At 51.5% G+C, this 20182-nt stretch overlaps 1 protein-coding gene across 1 annotated transcript in view; it reads right to left on the bottom strand.

Annotated features, from left to right (window-relative positions):
- Nucleotides 1–139: 139 nt before the first annotated feature.
- The window catches only part of SCFD2 (sec1 family domain containing 2), a 333259-nt gene continuing 313216 nt past the window's right edge, over nt 140–20182 (bottom strand). Inside the window, exons 8-9 of the mRNA XM_049632033.1 lie at nt 10071–10190; nt 140–703 (exon numbers count right to left, since the gene is read on the bottom strand). Of these exons, the coding sequence (XP_049487990.1) occupies nt 611–703; nt 10071–10190 (213 nt within the window). The 3' untranslated portion in view covers nt 140–610. The remainder of the gene's footprint in view (nt 704–10070; nt 10191–20182) is intronic.

Genomic DNA, 20182 nt, shown 5'->3' on the forward strand with positions numbered 1-20182 from the left:
ACGCCGGGAGGGTGCCGGACTTTGTGACGGCAGGCGGACCACCAGCCCCTTCCTAAGTGCTGCCCGCCCCTCCCTTCCTCGCCTCTTCAGCAAGGTCTCAGGTCCCATTTGCAATATCCCCCCCCCCCCCAGTTACATAATCTTAAGGAAAACCAAACTTTTTTCACACTCCTGATGTGAAGCATGTCTAATTTCTTGAGCAACTGCAGATCAAATGGCTTGTAATCCACCAACACTCGCCAACAGGCGTTTATTTAGAAACAGTGAGCTTGCGGCTGGAATCAGGAAGATTCCAGGATCACAGAATCCGGGATCACAGGAATCAGGACCACAAAGAGAGGGTTGAGGAGAAACGGGGATGATGTCAAACGTGGCCAGCTGAAAGACAGTTTGACACCTTTAGAAAAATGAAAGTAATTTTTTTTTTTTTTTTAAGTTGTTGGGAATCCGAGCAGAGTACTTCGCTGCATGGTTGCCAAGACCCTTCAGGCAGAATTCTGTCATGGCCACCGTTAGCAAGGGGACACCGGTTTGGGAGGCGTATCTTGAACGGTGACAGGATAACGGTATCGGTATTTCCAGCTCAGGTAAGTCTCATCCTTGCAGATGCTCAGAAGCCAAGGTCTGGATGCAGCCGGTCAGTCGCAAATAACAGCTCAGCAATGTTAAATGGCTTCAGGAGTTGCGTGGACAGCACGATAACCTATCAGCAGGAGGGGACAAACACACCACAGACGATTAGGGATACCAATCCCAGGTTATCGGATGACAAGAAATAAAATGCAGTGTGTTTCTATGGGGAAAGGCACGGAGCGGAATACCGTGGAGATAAGGCAGAAGGCGGCCGCTTGAACGCCACTAGAGTCCGGGGAGGAAGGAAGGGTGCACAGCCTGGGAAGAGATGGCCCGTGGGACAGCGGGGCTGTGTTTACTGAGCCTTTGACCCCTTGGCACCGAGAGTGGCCGTGCCCAGCCGCCGCCTTACTGCTGAACTGAATCCAGTCATACCGTAGCTTTGTGATCCAGTAATTTGACCTCAATATAGAAGTTTCTCTCTTCTCCAGGGAGCCTTTGCTCCTTCAGGGCCCCCGAGAAGGCACACCCAAGAGGTGGATGTCCTTGTGGGTGCTAATGATGGTGACTCTGTTCATTTCCTAGTACCCCAAACTGGGTGGTTTAAATAACTGAAATTTATTGTCTCATAGTTCTGAATGCCAGAAGTCCAAGATCAAGGTGTTGGCAAGGGTAGTTCCTCCCAAGGGCTGTGAGGGAAAATCAGTTCATGCTCCCCTCTCAGCTTCCTTGTGTCTTCACCCCATCCTCTATCTATGCATGTCTGTCTCTCTGTCCAAATTTCCCCTTTTTATAAAGACACTGTCATATTGGATTAGAGCTCACCCTAATGACCTCATCTGAATCTGATCACCTGCAAAGACCTATTTCCAATAAGGTCACCCTCACAGTGTTCGGACTTCAATATCTTTTGGGAGGGGGACACGATTCAACCCATAACAACGATGGAATAATGATGCTAGCAGCTAATGTTTATCGGGTCTTATGACATGCCAGGCACTCAGGATGATCTCATTTGATATCCGTTTCATCTTCCTTACAATCTTATGAAACAGGTGTAGTATTCCTATTTTGCAGATAAGGAAAATAAAGCACAGAGAGGTTCAATCACTTGTCCAAGGACAGACAGGAGATAGCTGAGTAAGGATTCCAACCCAGGCAGGCCGAGTCCAGGGCCCAAGTGCCTATCTGGTCACTTCTGTCATGTCAAGGGGTCTGGGCCAGGCCACTTTACTCCCCTTTTTCTGGCCCGTCGCTGTGGTGACCCTTCCTGCTTTCTTCATTCTGGACCTTTCCTCCGGGGTGGCTTTCTCTCTGTAGCACCGGAACGACTTGTTCCCCAGGGCTGTGCTGGCTCCGTGATGCGCCGGGTAAGGGCTGGTGAGGTTCGCACAGGCGACTAGGTGAGGAGGTGACTGTGGACATGGGGAGGGAGGCTAGAGCTGGAATCCCATAGCCCAGCGCCTCAGCAAAGGGGACTGCCAGGCTGGCGGCGGGACGGGGCTTCGCCCAGCCACCTGCCACCGGTCACGTGCCGGTCGGTGCCACACATTCCACCATCTTCCCCTCCTGCCGCCCAAAACTGTTCTGGGTGCACCTAAACCAAGGACTTAACCAATTGCCAGCTCACTGGTCAAGAACGGAGTCCGTACCCCAGTGTGGAAGAAAGGCAGACGGGGCCCAAGTTAGAGGAGGAAGGAGAGAAGAAAGCATTTTGTAATTTTCTTCTTCTTCTTCTTCTTGTTAAAGAAGTGGGGATTATTAACACGTTTTCTGCTTAAAGCAACAATTAGCCTTTGAAAGCTGCTGTTTTACTTTTGCTCGAAAGGGAACGGTCTGAAACAATACATGGTTCACGTCAGCCAAGGTGTGTTTCGGGCGGGGGGAAAAATACACTGAAATCTGTGCTCACATTTGTCCTTGAAAGCCAGGTGATGAGAGTTTGAGAGCAGCAATAGTAGCATCCCCTGTCATCTGCACACGTGGTGTAGACGCCATTTCAACGTGTGGCTCTGGCGAGGGTCTCCACTGACTCCTCAGCGTCTTCCACGCCGAGCCATTAGGTGGCGAAGAATGCTGGGTCCCAGGCCCGCCCACTCCCCAGACCCCCGCAGAGCCCGGCTCCGCTGCTGCTTGGCTCTATGCCCCAGGGAAAGTCACTTCACTTGGAGCCTCACACTCCGTGTCCCAGGAGGAAAACAACAGCCCTGAGCTGGCAGCATCGTGGCAAGGATTAGATAAAGTCAAGTGCGTAGAACACAGGGGGTGCCCAGCAGTTGTGAGCTGCTCTTTTATTGTGGTTTTGTGACTGGGTCATAGGTCTCCTTTTGAATGTTATAAAAGCTAAGAACTCTCTAGAAAAACACGTGTCTGTTTACACACACGAGATTCGGAATATAGTTTTAGGTGAGGTTTGTGTACAACTAGGGTTCATAGACCACAAGGTAAGAAACCCTTCTTCAGACATTTTTAAGAGTGTGTGCACGGAAACCAAAGTGCTTTGCATGCTCTCTAGCGGTCGACTCTTATGAGGCAGTAGAGGCCGGTGTGGCCAATGGGCCAAAGGCCCCTCTCCTGCCCTCATGACTTGCCGGTTTCCCCCACCACTGCCGGCCCCCGTGGTCCTTCCAGAGCCAAAATGGCAGGCAAGGGTAAGGGCTAGCAGGAGTCTCCCAGGGTGCTTAAGTCTTGCCAGCAGGAATGAGGAACTTGGAGGAAAAAGGCTATAGACTCCACTGATGTCGACACTTCTAGAGCAGTGAGAACCAAGCTGAAAGAATCCATCCCTCAGATCGGGTGCTGGGCCTCCAGCCACGGCTGACAGAGACGGGGGTGGGGGGTGGGGTGGGGGTTCCCTGACCTCCACTGAGCTGGAACCAAAGACCAGGCCTCTGATATCTAAACAGGCAAGTATTTAGCATGAGGGCTGAACCAGAGGGTGTCTGGGACGTGTTTCGTGGAGGGCTGAAAAGAAACATACGGAAAACCAAATCTGTGTGTGAAGTGAGCTAGGGGGTCTCCGAGAAGAGGAGAAAGCCGAGACCAAGGACCCTTGCCGGATGGTACAGTGGTTAAGAGCACAGGCTTAGGAGTGCCTAATCTGACTTGGAACCTAGCTGGGCCCCTTGCTGGAGGAATGACTCTGGAGACGTTGCTGAATCACTCTGAGCCTCAATTTCCTCATCGGTAAAGTGGGAATGACACCCCTCCCCCAACAGGATAATTACGCAGATCGCACGTGAACATATACATAAAATATTTAGCACAGCTGACAGATTCTAGAGGGGCTTAAAATGGTACCCGCTATTATCGTTTTCATTATCATCACCATCCGGGCTATTCTCGTCCTCTGCCGCACTCCCTCCCTCCAGCTCACAGCAGTCCCCGGGCCAGTGCCGGGGAGACGAGGTGCCAAAGCCATCTTACCCAAGTGTAAATCTGACCGTATTACTCATCGGCTTAAAATCCTGACTGCCTCCTCCCTGTCCTCTGATAAACCCAACCCTCCTAGAGAGCATCCCAGGACTGTAGAATCCGATGGCTGCTCAGCACTCCAGATGTCACCCCCTCGCTGCCACAGCACTCCCCCCCCCCCCCAAGAGTTTTACGTTGCGGCCACCCTCCACTATTCGCAGTTTCGCCAGTGGAACTTTGGGAATGCTTTCCTACTCTACTCTTTGCCTGAAGACCTCTCAGTCCTTCATCGATCTATTCGTGCATCACCACCTCCAGGAAGCCTTCCAAGCCCACCCCTCCCCAAAGGCGGAGTGTGTTCCCATGGCTGTTGGTTTGACACCATATTCCTTGTTGCCTTAGCCGAGACTTTCCGCTGTGTCTGAACACGGTACCGAAAACGTAGCAGGTCCTTGATATAGTGACTTAGTGAATGATTACATGAACGAACAAAGATGGTCGGACAAGGAAGGAGGCAGTGAGTTTGGTGAGGGTCGGCAGGAATCTTTTCACGCTGGGAGGCTTTAGTAAAAGACAGCTCAAATAGCTCCGGGAAAATTGTTCCAGATCAGTTCAACTATTTGTCTAAAGCTCTCACTGGGAAGCCGGACTGCATGGCTAACACGTCATTTATACTGTAACAGTTGATGGTCCTTAAGCATTTTCACATCTTAGGGATCTTTCGGTCTCCAGACTCATCAGAGCACTGTTAGAGGTTTTTAGTCTAAGGCATTTCTGCATTACTTGATTAAAATAGTTCTAAACGTTCTAAAGAAGTAGCCAAATGGGGGACAAAAAGGCAGTCGAAAATGAGAAAGAGAATGCTTAAGAGAGCCCGAAATCGGCCTGTGACATAAAATTAAAATTATATAAACTACCATCAGATGTGTGATATCAGGCAGATTAAGCACGAGAGAATTCCTTTAAGAGAACTAGTTTTCTCCCAGGCAGCCGAGCGCACTGATGAGGATTTCATCCATGAGATTGGGGGGGGGGGGTGACACCAGGGCCCCCAGAGCCTCCGAGCAAGCCCTAGAGCCCTTTGCGCTCCAGCGGGAAGAGGAGGGTTCAGTCTCTGTTCTCAGATGGGCTGGGGCTCCCGCAGGGGCAGGCCAGCCTGCGACACTGACCCAGCCCTCTGGCTTTCTTTCCATTTTCCACTCCTGCAGGCCACCACTATAATTTGTAGGTGCCAGCATCTTCCTGTTCTATTTCTGCTGAACACGGAGGAAGCGGGGCAGTCCGGGATTTAGATTCCACATCCAGCTGATTTCTAACACTGTGCATTGAAAGAAGCAGGGGATAACAATGGTTTTTCTCCTTTTTTCTTTTAAACTTGGGAGATTCTGAGGCACCTGGCTGGCTCAGTCGGTTAAGCGTCTGACTTCGGCTCGGGTCACGATTTCGTAGTTCGTGGGTTCAAGCCCTGTGTCGGGCTCTGGGCTGACGGCTCGGAGCCTGGAGCCTGCTTCGGATTCCGTGTTTCCCCCTCTCTCTGCCCTTCCCCAGCACACACTCTGTCTCTGTCTCTCTCAAAATTAAATAAACATTAAAGTAAAAAAAAAAAAAAAGATAAACTTAAAATCCTACAGATGTTTTCCTCACAGTAAGAAGCTTCAGAATAAAATATATCTAAACTGAAAAGAGAGAGAGAGAAAAAAAAAAAAGGAGGTCACAGGACTCCTCTCCTTGGGGCTTTCAATTGAGTTTAGTATAACCTGGAGCGAGGTTTTTAGAGCCAAGATTTAGGTATCCTGAACCCTGAAGTTATGCAAAACTCTGTGTGTAGGAGCATATTTCTCAGCCTCCTTTTTGTCCTAGCACATTCTCACTAAATACTCAGCTCCAGAAATGGAGAACCGCTAGAAAGCGTGTGTGGGGGGCAACGTGTACTGCCTATGAAAAGCAGGGGACGGAGGGGCTGACCTGCCCACACGGCCTTCCTCTGTCTCCTGAGCTGGCCTTTCCCTGTGTTTTCTGGAAGGGTCCTTCCCTGTTATTTTCCTCCCATAATCTCAGGCTTCTGCAGGCCTCTTGGCCACCATCCAACCAGAGTTTCGCCTGCAGAGCCGTCTGGGCATGGGGCCCCACACCAGGCGGCGAACGAGACAGAGGCCGGTGCCAGGCGTGCGCACTCCAGAGCGAGGGGAAGCCTACCAAGCTTCCCACCTCACGGCGGTGGCTGCTCGGGGTGGGCGTGAGGTGGGGGGAGTTGACTCTTGGATCCTTCTTTTTTTCGTAGTCGGAACAGAGAGCCTCTGCAGTGGCCCAATTTTCTCCTTGGCACGTTGTCCAACAACCACGGGCAGGGAGTGGAGTTTTAGAGTATGACAACAGTCCCGTAAGACTAGCAGGTGGCAGTTGTGGTTTCTGGATTCCTTGTTTCACGCTCCCCTTGTCACTGTTTGCGGAAGAGAATTCATTTCTAGATGTGCCTTGAATGGGTTCTGTTTCCTTTGAAGAGCTGGTCGCTGAATGCCTTTCAAACCTCAGCCCACAGGCCTTCTCCTCCATAAGGAGCTGTGCCAGATGAAGGAACCACCCCTCACCCCTGCTTATTCCCAACCACAGCACCTGTCTTCTCAGTACACTTATCTGTGGCTGGAGTTTTCATGTTTAACATCAGTCATTCGTTATTAGAACGTAAGTTCCATGAGAGCAGGCACAAGTCTGGCTTGCTCCCTGCTCTATTTTTAGCATAAGAACAGTGCTTGGCACAACAGCAGCCATTCAACAAATGTTCACAGAATAATCAACTAATCCCACTTAGTAGATGTGATTTCAGAGTCCTGTACTTGAGTCCCAAGAGCACCCATGTAGATATAGAGAACGTATGGATTAACAGCAGCTGTTACCAGAGTCAGACTGGTTTTAGTTGTCCGTAATCTCAGAATGAATTGACAGGTTGGTGAATTCTCCAGAAGAGTTACTTTTGTCTCATACTACAATGCTGTACGTGAAGTTTCTAGCGTTCAAGATTCAACATTGAATGAATAATCATGACACTCAGCAATCCTGACCCTGTTTGTGGTGCTGGGAATAAATAGTAAGAAAAGCCCAAAGTCCTGATGCTGGAGGGGAGCAAGCAGGCCGAAGAGTGGTAGGAAAAGACCCGAAGGGAGGCAGTCCACTCTTGTGAGGCGGTAGAGGCCTGTGTGGCCAATGGGCCAAAGGCCCCTCTCCTGCCCTCATGACTTGCCGGTTCCCCCCACCACTGCCAGCCCCCGTGGTCCTTCCAGAGCCAAAACGGCAGGCAAGGGTAAGGGCTAGCAGGAGTCTCCCAGGATGCTTAAGTCTTGCTGGCAGGACTGAGGAACGTGGAGAGAAAAGGCTATAGGCTCAGTTGATGTCGGTATATCTAGAACCGTGAAAACCGAGCCAAAAGAATCCATCCCGCAGACTGTGGGCTGGGCCTTGTAGGCTGTGGTGGGGACAGGGAGGAGGCGGCCCCAACTGCCTCTGCACTGACCAGTCCACACTGAGGTATGGCTCTCCGTTCTAAGAGTGCTAGAGGGAGAGACGGAGTGGGACTGAGGAGAGCCACCACCACCGCCAGGGCACTCCCAGATGAGTATCGTGGGACCAAAAAGCCTCGGTTTGGAGAAGAGCAGAGCCAGGGGAGAACATGTGGAAAAGGGACGAACCTGATTTGCCTGTAAATTCTGCGGGGCCCAGGAGCTAGAACCAGCGCTAATGAGTGAGGCTCTAGAAGGCAGATTTGGATGCATCTAGGGGAGACAGTAAGGGCCGCCGAGACTCAGGCAGGCTGCAGTGGGAGGGGGCAAACCCTCATCTCTGGAGATGTTCAAGTGTAGGCTGGATAGGAAAGACAGAATATAAGTGTTAGATAGGTGGGGCGCCTGGGTGGCTCAGTCAGTTAAGCGTCTGACTTCGGCTCAGGTCATGATCTTGCGGTCCATGAGTTCGAGCCCCACATCGGGCTCTGTGCTGATGGCTCAGAGCCCGGAGCCTGTTTCGGATTCTGTGTCTCCCTCTCTCTCTGACCCTCCCCCATTCATGCTCTGCCTCTCTCTGTCTCAAAAATAAATAAACGTTAAAAAAAAAAAAGCGTTCGGTATATTATCGCTGCTTATGTCGACAGTCAAGCCAAGTTAGTTTCTTGGCTGAGGGTTTGTGGGGGACGTAGATTCGGTAGAACCTGTTCCTTTCAATCAGTTCACCTGTTTCTCCAGAAGACGAGGGAGTCTGAGCCGACAATGGCACCAGTCCGCGTGCCATCTTGTGTACGGCTAGAGCAGCGAGGCCTAACGTCCGCTGTACTTCTAAAAGCAGAAAGCTAGCTGCTCATGTCCCAGATCCGGGCAGAGTTGGCTGCAGAACTAGGGCAGCTGTGTCTTTTGAGGGCGAGAAAGGGAGATCTGCCTCTGAGGCGCGTCGCTCCACAAACATCTAGGTGATCCACCTCCTTGCAGAAGCTCGGAGATGCACGGCACTCTGGTGCCCCTGCCTCTTCCGCTGGTCTTCCCTGCTGCCTTTGGGGTCTTCCTGGGGGCCCCTTAGCTCTTCGGGGGAACTTGTGGCACAAGGGCAACAGAGCAAACCAGGCTGCTCCTTAAGCTCCGAAGTCTTTGAGAAGCTCCCTTTGCGGAGGTCTGAGCACACGGTCAGATTATAGCCAAGCCACTGCAGATTCCAGGTCCGGGTTGTCAAACGCAGGTCACACAGCTTTGGAAACGTCTGCACTTCATCCTTTCAGAGCGGGGATTAACATGTCTGTCGGGGTGTCACAGCGCAGCACCGTTCCGGAGAGCTAAGCATCCGGTTCACCTCGTTAGGGGCAGCGAGAAGTGTGCTTTCGGATTTTAAAAACGTCTTGCTCAAAAAGACAATTGCTCACGAAATGGATCCTCGACACTGCCGCTCAGTGGCCTGCAGAGGTGGCACAAAGCCGAAGATGACCCCCCGGGGGGCGAGTCTCAAACGGGGGCGAGGGGGCAGAGGCAACGGGAAGATGACGTATGCCGTCCAGGGGCTCCTCGGGTTCCCAGAGGACAAGCCTCAGCTGCCCCTGGCGTGAACCAGCCCAGCAGTTCGTGCTTCTCTGGCTTTTCTCTCTCTACGGTCTCTTTTCAGATTCCCTCACTTCTGCTTCTTGGGATCATGTAAGCTGCTCTCACGTCCCTGTCACATGGCCTGTGTTGGGGAACCCACAGTAAGGCAAGGACTTGGAGTCTTACTGAGTTGCAGGTTCTGCCTCCCCGGGCAGATCCGCAGGCGGGGGGCTCGCCTTCTCCCGAAGCCTCTCCCCTTGGGCGCCTGGCCTCAGGCCAGCGGCTAACACCCCTCCCGCAGGGCAGGGGGCTGCTGTTCACAACAGTAGCCACCCTTTACTGAGAGCTAAGGGTCAGGCACTGTGCTAGGAATGACACCCTCTCCCCTTACCTGATCTAAGATTCACAGCCACCCTGGCCCTGTTCCATCAGCGAGAAAACTGAAGGCTTTGCCCTCCCAGATCAGCTGGCTAGTGAAGGACAGAGGTAGGACTCAAAGACAGACCTAGAAGATCAAGAGGCTGGTGTTCTTAACCACGGGGCCACTTACAAGGGGAAATGAGAGGCACCTGGCAGGAGGCAACAGAGGAGAAAGAGACCACATTTGTCACTGCCTCGACAATGTGCCTCTAACTGCCACGGTGGGGAGATGGTCCCTGGGAGCAGCCCTCGTTATCTGGAGCCTGCAAAGCAGTGAAAACTCTTGAGTAGTTAAAGGTTTATATACCCCTCAGGACACACGAGAATATACGCCCCTCAGGAATCAGGACCAGGGACAATAGCACCTTAGCCCTTGAAGCCCAGAGGCGGAAGAGGGGACCATAGGTGACAGCTCTTCTCCCTCCACCCCCATCCGGAGGACAGCTGGCCCTGAAGTAGAGGGAGGGGGAACGTGACAGGGAGGGGTGGGTGGGACACGAAAGGCGGGATGGAGACAGGGAGAGGCGCCAGGGAGCTGAAGGAAGGAAGGAAGGGCCCCCACCCACCCTCTCGTTTCTGCCTCAGGGCCCTCGTTCACAGAGGTCTCAGTACCTGGGTTCCTGGCTTCAAGGACGGCACGAGGTCTTTGATCATTTTGGCTTCTGAGACTGTGACCCCGCCCACCACAAAGAGGATCAGGAGAGGGTGGTCGCTGGGATGGGGCCGGCTCACCTGCAAAACAAACCGCGGGCATCAGTGGCAGAGCGCTGAGCAGCTGGGGGCCTTGCCCCTTGTCCCTCCGCGGAGACCCCAGGGCTGCCGCCCCCTGGGGCAGGGGACGAAAACAAGCCTCCGAGAGAGAGGGCGATTCATTAGGGATCAGGTATGTTAGCGCGCGGTGAACCCACCGACCAGAAGAACGCAGACCGCGTCACCGTGTTATACCCCTTTGAATACATTGTTGAAAGAAAGGTTAAGGTAGTGGGGCTATTAAATAGGAAGAGAAGGCTGAGGGGCAACTTATTCACTCCTTCCTTGGCAGCTCTCAGGTGTCAGCATAAACATGCCTCCCAGTCGTCACAGAGCTCTGTTTATTTCCTCCGAAGAGCTGGCCACAGCCTGTGGTTATCGGATCGGTTGGTTTGTTTGTTTCCCTATTGGCCGTGTCCTCTTCTGGAACTGGGGATCTGGTTCACTGCTGAATTCTCAGCTGACCTAGTCTGGCACATGGGAGGTGCTTAGTAAATACCTGTGGGATGGATGGATGGTCAGAGCCCCGGGGGGCTGGTGGTGGAGAGGGTAAAAAGAGGCATGGGCCCAGCACCTGGCCTGGGAGCTTATACTCCAGTGCAGGCGTCGCACCCTTTACTTCCGCAAGCCAACCTTAGCTGAGAACCTACGGTGTGTGGAATGGCCCCCCAGATGTCATGGAGAATTCTCTGGATGCCTTATGATTTCACCCATAAGGCCAAGTCTTATACACTAAAATTAGAATGACTTGCAGAACCTCCCGGGAAATGCAAGATGACCAACACATAGGCTTAGTGACTAATGGAAGGGCCCACCTGGAAGTTTCCGAAGACACTATGTTTTGAGCCCTACCTGGAAGCCAGCGCAGGTCTGGGGAGGAGTGGGCAGGAGAAGTGGTGTGACCCAGGTTCTAGAGGCAAATGGTCATCCGCTGGGTGGAGCAGGCTGGGGGCCTGCTCCTGGAATCATTGCAGGGGCCTGCATCCGAGTGGTGTCATTGCAGGAAGCATGTTGCCAACTGCCCTCACGGCCACCTCAGCCAGAGGGCGGGAGAAACAGGCTTTGACTCCACGAAGGAGGGTCGACGGAGGCGAGGGGCGTATACACTCATTCACACGAATTCCCAACCCCTCTTCTGGCCGTGCAGACGGTCCCCAGGAGCAGCAGGGTGGCCAGCAGCCCCAGAGGAGGCCCGTTCTCCTGCCCCTGCTTCAGCTCCTTTCTCGGCTGGGTTCCTCTGGCTCCCTTGCCTGAATATACCCACTTCTCAGCATCTTATTTTAAAAACATTTAAAAAGGTAATACATTCAGCGTTTCCAGTTATATAAGTTACTCTTTGGCTTCTGGAGAGGAAACTCAGAATGGAAAGAAGGAAGGGAGAGAGAGAGGGGGAGAGAAGGAGAGGGAAAAGAACAGGGAGAGGGAAAGGGAGGGGGAGAGAGAGAGAAATCTAACCTTTTCTGCCGAAATGGGTGGTGGTGAATACTGTAAGCTCTGATCTCCAGAAAAGATGGTCTCTCATTTCCCCCCCCCCCCCCCCCCCAGCTTCTTGCCCTGTAGCTCTCCTTCCCCTGGAATGCATTTGTTGACTGCTTTCTTCCAAGCCCCGTAACATAGACCCAAGACAATCCTGCTTTAGTCACCCTATTCTCCTGGATTTGCTCTCACTGAGGCCATCACGGCCAGCACATGTAGGAGTCAAGGAACACTACTTTGTTTTCATCTAAGAGGTCATTTCTGTGGCATCTGTCACAATCGATGACACCCTGCTTGGCTACTCCAATAGCACTCTCTGTTGGCTGCTCTTCAACCTTTCTGATCATTTTCTCCTCAAATTTCTTCATGAGTCTCTTTTCTTGGTCTGCCCCTCTCAATGTCCATGTTCCTCAGGGTTCCATCTTGGCCCTTTGCTCTTTTCACTCCAATGCAGCATCCCTGAGATGAGGACCTCACCACTCTTTGCCTTCCACAATCTTCTATATACTACCCAAATGTATGTCCTTAGCACAAACACCTCTACTGAGTTCCTGTGGACATGCCCACCTGGGTGTCTCCCAACAGGTTTCACATTTGATGCATGATCTTCCCCGTAGTCTATTGGCCATGTCGACTTCTTTAAAAATTTTTTTTTAACGTTTATTCATTTTTGAGAGAGACAGAGTGCGAGTGGGGGAGACACTCTCTGTCACTCTGTCAGCACGGAGCCTAATGCAGGGCTTGAACCCACGGACCGTGAGATCATGACCTGAGCCAAAGTTGGGCACTTAACCAACTGAACCACCCATGTGCCCCTGCCCATGCTGACTTTCTAACAGTATTACCATCTTCACAGTCCCCTCAGCCTGACACCTGATGGTCACTTTGGACTTGACTCCCTTTCATTTCCCAGATCAAGCCTGTTAATTTGTACCTGCCCCCCTCCCCCTCCAAATTTGTGGATCTCTCCTTGATCCCCTTGAGTTCCACTGTCCCTATTGTGGTCGGGTCCTCACTCCGTCTTTACTAGGTCACTGCCACAGCCTTCTGGTTCATCTCCCTGTGCCGGTGTGGCCACCCCCTCCCCCCCATTCATTCTCCTCGTTCCTGCCTGAGGAAGCTTTCTAAAATGCACACATTTATTGCGGAATGTAGTGAGCACTCCACTAAATATTTTTGTGCAGTACCTTATTCAACCCTCAAAATATCTTTTGGAGGCAAACGCAATTCACAGCCGCATTGGGCAGGTGGAGAGTTTTAAGTTTACACGCGATAGCTCTGAAAACGCCCCTCAGCCCTCTCTTGTGCTTGCTTTCTCTGCGAGTCTCTGAGGACGGAGTTCGAACTCCTTAACTCAGCATACATGGCTCTTTCAATGTGGCTTTGCTTCGCGTCTCTATTTCCATCTTCAGGTGTATACTGTTTCCTGGAGTCATTCCCAAGAATTTGAGCTGTGCCTGACTGCATGGTATTTGAGGGGTTTTTTGAACATTTTGGTAAATATATGTTCCTTTATGGAACACTGGCACTGAAAATTGCATTTATCACAGTGTTTGGTCTGAGTTATTTTCATAAGGTAAACAAAGCCATCAAGAAACGGAAAGCCAGCACCCTGAGCCCCACTTTGGCCCCCCCTGCTGTCATGGCCTCACCAAGGGTAACTACCACCCTGACTTCTACCACTCAACATCGTACTTTTTTTTTTTTTCTACAAACCCTGGAGATTCTCCATGTTAGTAGGAAAGACCGTGGGCCACAGGCACTGGTTGGGACCATACCAGTGGGTTTTGGCCTCTGTGCCATGGAACTACGGTTACTAAATATCTTGACTATCACTGCATCATACTGTTTTATGTAGCACGTGTAGTTTCCTCTGTGTAAAGTACCCTCTCCTTCTCTTCTTTACCTCCTTCCCTCTTAGTCTCTTTAAAAAGCATCCCTTCCTCTGGGAAGTTCTAATTGTCTCTTGACTCCTGTCCCGTGACCCGAATCTGACACACACCTCTGCCTTGGCCTTGTCCAGCTGGACTGCTGCCTTGATATACCTGCCTGTCTCCTCTCCTGGCCAGTGAGCTGCTGGAGGGGGAGGACCGATCATATTAATCTTGGGATTTTGGTATTTGTGGCTTTGAGCATAGACCTTGCTCGTGGTAAACTTTCCACAGAGGTTGCACGAATAAAATAAGTGGATAGATGAATGAATGAGACGCATGGGTTAGCTGGAGATGCCCTTCTTAGTTCTTAGAGATCTTTTAGAAAGTCTTTCTTTGCTTCACGTGTGGGTCTTGTGGCTGAATAGCTAACCTGAGGTTCCTTTTCGCCCTGTAAATAACGGTTTCTCACTTGATCCTGGAGCAGAAATACAACTGGCTCCAGAACTTCAAGTGGTACAGTATGTTCCCCCAAACATATGCTTTCCATAAGAGAGTCTGGACTCTGAAGTACACTGGCAAGAGTCTTGGAAGGATATATTGAAAGATGAAAAGGAAACAAAGAACAGTAACAACAAAGAACAATACCCTGGGGCCAAGGAGTTGAGGGAATGTTGGTTTTGGTACAAATAAAAGGGTCCGATGCATACGCGTTGCCGTTTGCTCTTGTGGTTTCTGTTTAGATTTATGTTTTGATACCAGACTTTCCTTCTAGAACATGTCGAGTGGGCAGGCTATTGGGAGGCGGGGTCTCTCAAAGTCTTTTCCATCAGAATAACACATTCCTTATAACCGGCCCTCCACGGCTGCATCCCGCATGCATGCGAGTTCGTGGTGTAAGGCGCATTGAAGCTAAAAGCTCTAAGCATTATTTTTGCCCTCGCAAATGTACAGATTAGTAAGGCGAGTCAGTCTCCCCGCTCTCTTCACTTTCCAAGCCTTTGCTGGCTGTGATTTTCAGGCATGGGTTCTGGACGGAGAAGACAGTCTCTGTCCACCGTCCATCCGTCGGAGCCTCCGAAGCGCAGGCTGCCAAAACCTTCTGCGCAGCTCTGGGCCCCGAAGGAGCTCCTTGATGTCCTGATTGGTTTCCCCGAGCAGGGTTTCCTCTGCTTCCGGTGTCCCTGGCGCCCTCCGGGAGTTCTGGGATTCAGCAGTGGACGGACCAGAGAAGAATCCCTGCTGGTGTTCAGTTTATACTTCGGCCGGGGAGAATGACAAAGGAGGTAAGGAAACGGGCAAGGAAGGAAGGTGGTAAGGGCTCCGGAAGGAGATAGAGCAGGGGGTGGGGCCAGCGTGACTCGATGTAACACCGAGAACCTGTGAAGTAGATAGAGGCTCCTGTTTACAGAGACAGTGAGGCTTGAAGGGGCTGAGTAACTCGTCCCAAGCTGGAGGGCTGAGGCTGAAAGCCACGTCTGCCTCACCGTGGAGTCAGACCGCTCCACACACTCCCATTTACAAAGCGATTCTTCAGACTGAAAGCATTTTTACTAGCTTTCATCTCTTAAGGCCGCACTTCTCATTCTTCAGAGGCATCAGCCAAGGACCAGGTTCCAGGTGGAACTTACTCGTTGGATCACACTGCAGAAGGTCTCTACGCTCCCAGAGCCACTCTGTGGTGTGGCTTCACCCCCCTGTCACATTTGCTGCGGTGGGTGGTTTCCTCTTTCCCGAAACTTCCCCCACTCCGTCCTGTTTCTAAGCCCCCTAGGTTTCTCTCCTTAGAGGGCTCTGCTTGCTTGGCCTGCTCCATTACACATCGTGTCCCTGACTGCTCGGGCCTCTGGTCCCTGCTCTTCTCCCAAACACCCCCCTGGGTGCCCCGGGCACTGCCCATGGTTCATGGGTCACCTGCACCAGCAACCCCAGATTGCTACTGTCGGCCCAGGCTCTGCTGAGCTGCAAAGCTAAACCCTCAAATGCAACTTATCTTGCTCTCCCTTCCTGCTTCTCAGGAACGTTAACACCACTCATCCAGTCTCCCCACCCCAGGTGAACGACCCTAGACGGTGTCTTCTCATTTGCTTCCACATCTAAGCAACACCCTGTCCTGTGGAACCCACCAGCACTGTGTCCCTGCCCTCAGGCCCCCAGCCTGGCTTGAGCCCCCCGGATCTCCCCATCTTCTCACCTTCCCTCTGCTGCCCGATGAGGGTCTGGCCACATTTCCCCCCTCACTTGCCATCGCCAGGGCCACCCTTGTAAAATACAAATTGGTTATACGTTCCTGCGAACCATTCGATGGCACCTCAGTGTTTTGGTCAAATTTCAGACCTCTAGTCTTTCCTGATCTGGCTTTTGCTTATCTCTCTGCTTTTCACAGTCTTCCACTCCCCCCACCCACCCTCAGCTCCAGCCCTTGGGAGCCATCCACGATTCCTTCAATGGCACTGATGGCTCTGTTCCTAACTTCTGTTGCTCTGACGGCATTCAACTCCTCTGGGAAGCCTTCTCTGACTTCCTGCCTGGCTCCTCCTTCTCTGTGCCCTCCCATCCCATCTGGCACACCGCTTCTCCCTCCTCCCCGCACTCCTCAGTTTTCTTGTCCATCTCCCTAACAAACTACAGGCCTCACAAGGTGAGCTCTGCCAGGGCCGGCGGGGCATCTCGTTTGTCTCCATGACTCCCTTGCCCACAACAGCGGCGAGCACACAAGAGAGGCCCTCGATAATTGCTCACAGGCAGACAAAGATCGTAGACTGCCCGAGCCAAGTTTTTGTTTTTGCTTAATGATTCCTACCGTGAGAGAATCCATCTCACTAGACCTTACGGATCGTATTTAGCTAGTGTTAGACGAAAAAAATCAAGCCTTACTTCATAGTATGAAGCATAGTTAAGAAGGAGAAAACATAAACAATGGTTATAAATAGTGTCGCAGACAGAACTTCCAGGCCGTGTGCTGATTTAATCAACGGATGCCAACAGGGTTTCTTCTTGTCAGAAATGCCGTCGAGTAGAATGGGCCTCGGCCAACAGTTCATCTCTCCGTCTCATTTTCCTGTGCAAACAATGAAGAGCTGGACTAGATGATCCACAGGCATGCCTAGCTCTTATAGTCCAAGGGTCTGACATCCGGTCTCACCTGAGGCTCATCGTTTTTGCCCTTCAGCCCCCACGGCATCCTCCACCCCTGCTGTGGGTGCCTCTGCAGGTGTCCGTCCAACACACACGTGAATGGCCTCTTTTGTTCTCACGGTTGTGGGGTGGGCTTCCGGCAGCCATGCCGTGACTGAGGGGTGTGATCCTGCCCCTCAGACTGGTTCAGGAACGGGCCGCTGACCGAGGCTGGGCCAATTCGAGACCCTGCCCTGGGAATCAAGACTTGACCCGAGGTAGATGAGGCTCAGTCAAAGCTGAGCCCAAAGCTGTGGCACAGCTCCCCGGCCATTCATTCGACGAATCCCGAGCACCTACGGAATGCCGGCCACTGTTCTTCTGCGTCTTCTGCCGGCCAGGGCGAGTCTCAAAGAACTGTCTGGTTTCCAGGGGCTTCCCTGATGTCAGTCCCAACCCTTCCTGAGGCCCACCACATTGCTGCCTTGAGTTCCCTGAGACACTCCTTGGTCTTCACAATAAATGATCCCCAGTAAATGATTCTGTCAAACATCTTCACTTCAACCGGAAGAATTTCAGTTCTGATCCCCTCTCCGCTACCAGCGTTTCCGGGCTTGTTGAGCCACTTTTCCTGTGGACCCAAGGCAACGGAGCTCTCCTATCAATTCAGAGAAAGGCCCAGAGGCAAGCTCTGGGTCTTCTTCGAGTCTTTTTCACAAATCTTCTCATTTTTTTCCAATTAAGCATGGCCACATAGGAAACGGAACAACAACAACAAAAGCCTTCTTAAAAAACACATGACAGGAGGTAAAAGGGCCTCATGCAATTTCATTAGTTAAAACCCACCCTCCTCATGCCAATCCCAACAGAGAAAACATCTTGACAAATCATGTCCTTTAGTCAAAACAAGTTGGGGGCCAAACACATGGAGTAGATACAAGATATGTTATTTTCAGGAGGCTGAACTCCAGACCGCAAATTCCAGAAATGCATTTTAAGAGTGCTGCCTATTAGACATGCTAGTTTTAAATTAAATTAACGTTGAAGCGAGAGGGGTAAGGTATGTTTCGATTTATGTATTAGATCACTATCAAGCTTTCCCGTAAGGAGATCAAGGTGCTCTGTGCACAAGCGTCTTAGAGAAATGCTTGGCTGCTTGATGAATGCCAGGTTCTGACAAAGCCTTTTCTCCCCAGTTTGAGGGTCCCCCTCCCCCCGCAGGCATTGCCCTTTGAAGCCCAGAGCTTTATGTGGCTAAGTACAAGTCTACCCTCCGGTTGAGGAGTGCCTTCGGCTGACTTGAAACACTTTCTCAGGACTGCCTGAAGAATAATCTTGTGGGCATACTCCCTCTTCTCCCCAGCTTGTGGGCCTTCCCTTCCAGGGCCTGACACAGTGGAGAGAGAGGGAAGTAGGAGAGGAAAGTTGTGCAGCGTCTAAGCACTCAGGAAGGTTTGGTTTCGTTTTTGTTTGTTTGGTCGGATTTGAGATTCTATTGTTCAAACAAATGATGGCAAACAGGCAGGTCTTCCATTGTCCAAGCCTTTCTGGAAGCACTTCTTCTGAAACCAGGTCAGGAGCATGAGTGAATTTTCTGTCCTCTGGACTGGAGGAAAAACTTGTTACACTTGGCCCAACACTACCCTGTCAGGCTGGACAGCCAAGTGTAGATGTAGGCTGAGAGCAGACTGTGCTTTCCAAAAGGGGCCACAACATATTTTCAAGAGGAAGAGAGTAAGTCCCTTCTCCCTGAACACAGGTGGGTATGTGTGACTGCCTCGACAAACAGAGCATTGTGGAGGGGATGTCGTAAGACTTCTGAGGCTCCTATCTGGCTCTCTTTCAGGATGCTTGCCCTTGGAATGCAGCCGCCATGCTGTGAGGAAGTTCGGGCCATGGAGAGGAACTGCGTGCCTCGGCTCACCGGCCAGGCTGAGCTACCGGCTGACGGTCCGCATCAACTTGCTGACCACGTGACTAGGCCATCTTAAAGGTGACTCCTTCTCTGTCGAGCTGTGCACAGAGTGCAGATTCATGCACACAGTCAATGACCAACAGCACGTTAAGTCAATGTTTTGGGATGGCTTCTCACGCAGCAGGAGACGACCAGAACAGGTGGGGTTGGAAGCCATTGAAGCCCGTGTAGAAACAGAACAAAAGGACCCTCCCTTGGGGTGCCAGGGTGAGGAGGGCTTTGTGGCCAGCCCACTGAGACTCTTCCTGCCCCCTGCAGACAGATGACATCCCCTGGCAACTGACAGCAGAGGCCTGGCAGCTGGTGGTGTGGAATGGATTCTGACAGCTGCCGGGAAAACACGAATTCCCCCTTTTTCTGAAATCCATTACTTGGAAACCTCCTTTTGAGATCCGTCTCAAGGGGCCAGAGCATTTCTTCACGGGCCCTAACTCCAGGGATATGAATGGAGAGAAACAGAGCAGGCCAGGATGGCTCCAAACACCTTCCCAGGCCAAATCCTTAGGACAGTGAAGCTTCTGATTCCAGGAAGAGCTGCAGAAAACACTCTGCAGAGTTTAAAAGGGCAATTTAAAAACGTGATGTGTCACAGTTTATGAAACAGTAATGGAAAACGCAAGTGGCTGGTCTCTCACAAGGGAGGCTCTGTTGGTCTGACAGTTGCAAAGTCCATTAGTATATTAAAGGCACTGTGCCTTCCGAAGCAATTACATTTGTTGTCTCACTCCGTGTTCCCCAAACATATTTGGTCACAGGATCCTTTTGCTAAGAAACAGTTGTTTCTATGGAACATCACTGGACAAGAGCGAGTTGGAAGGCCTCCTCTGGCCTGTATCATGCTACTGGGCAAACTGGAAACACGTATGGTGAGCAGGCTGCAGACAGGTTGGAGCCTTCACTATGCCCTTGGCCAACCACAAACATGAATGCTGCAGCCCTTCGGGCCATCCTCAGACCTCACTCACCAGGGCCTGAAAGTCCACACGTGTTATTTCAGCCTCTCCTCAGGGCCAAGTCCAAGCTTGTGAATGAAGGAAGAGGGTGCTCGACTGGAAGAGGTTTCGGAGACCATGCCTAGCCTGGAAGTTTCTCCACAAACTGGCCATCGTGAAGGGTTACTGGACAACCTTGGACTTACATTCAACACGGGAGCCCCCGAACATGTTCCAGAAGCTGATCCGTAATACGTTATTTAAAAAAAAAAAGAAAAGAAAGAAGGGAAAATCCACCAGCCATGGGTGCAGCAGACACAGCTGATAACTGGGGGCAGCAGGAAGGAGACCCGGGCGGCCCCTCCAGCCTGTTTACTGCTTTGTCTAGAGTCTGATTGTCTGGCTTCTGTCCTCTGGCTTTTAGAGTAGACCAGTTTTCCTGGCATATGCATTTATTGAACTCTGAAAAGGCCAGATCTTCTATGTAGATTAATTCATGATTTCAAAGACGCTTTGAAGTAGGCAAAACATTCTGTTATTTCCAAGAGTTATTACAACTGAAATCCTGGTGTAGACTGGGAGGCCAGCCTGTAATCTTGTTTA

This window comes from Panthera uncia, chromosome B1 (genome assembly GCF_023721935.1).
Source record: "Panthera uncia isolate 11264 chromosome B1, Puncia_PCG_1.0, whole genome shotgun sequence".
In the NCBI taxonomy this organism is placed as follows: Eukaryota; Metazoa; Chordata; class Mammalia; order Carnivora; family Felidae; genus Panthera; species Panthera uncia.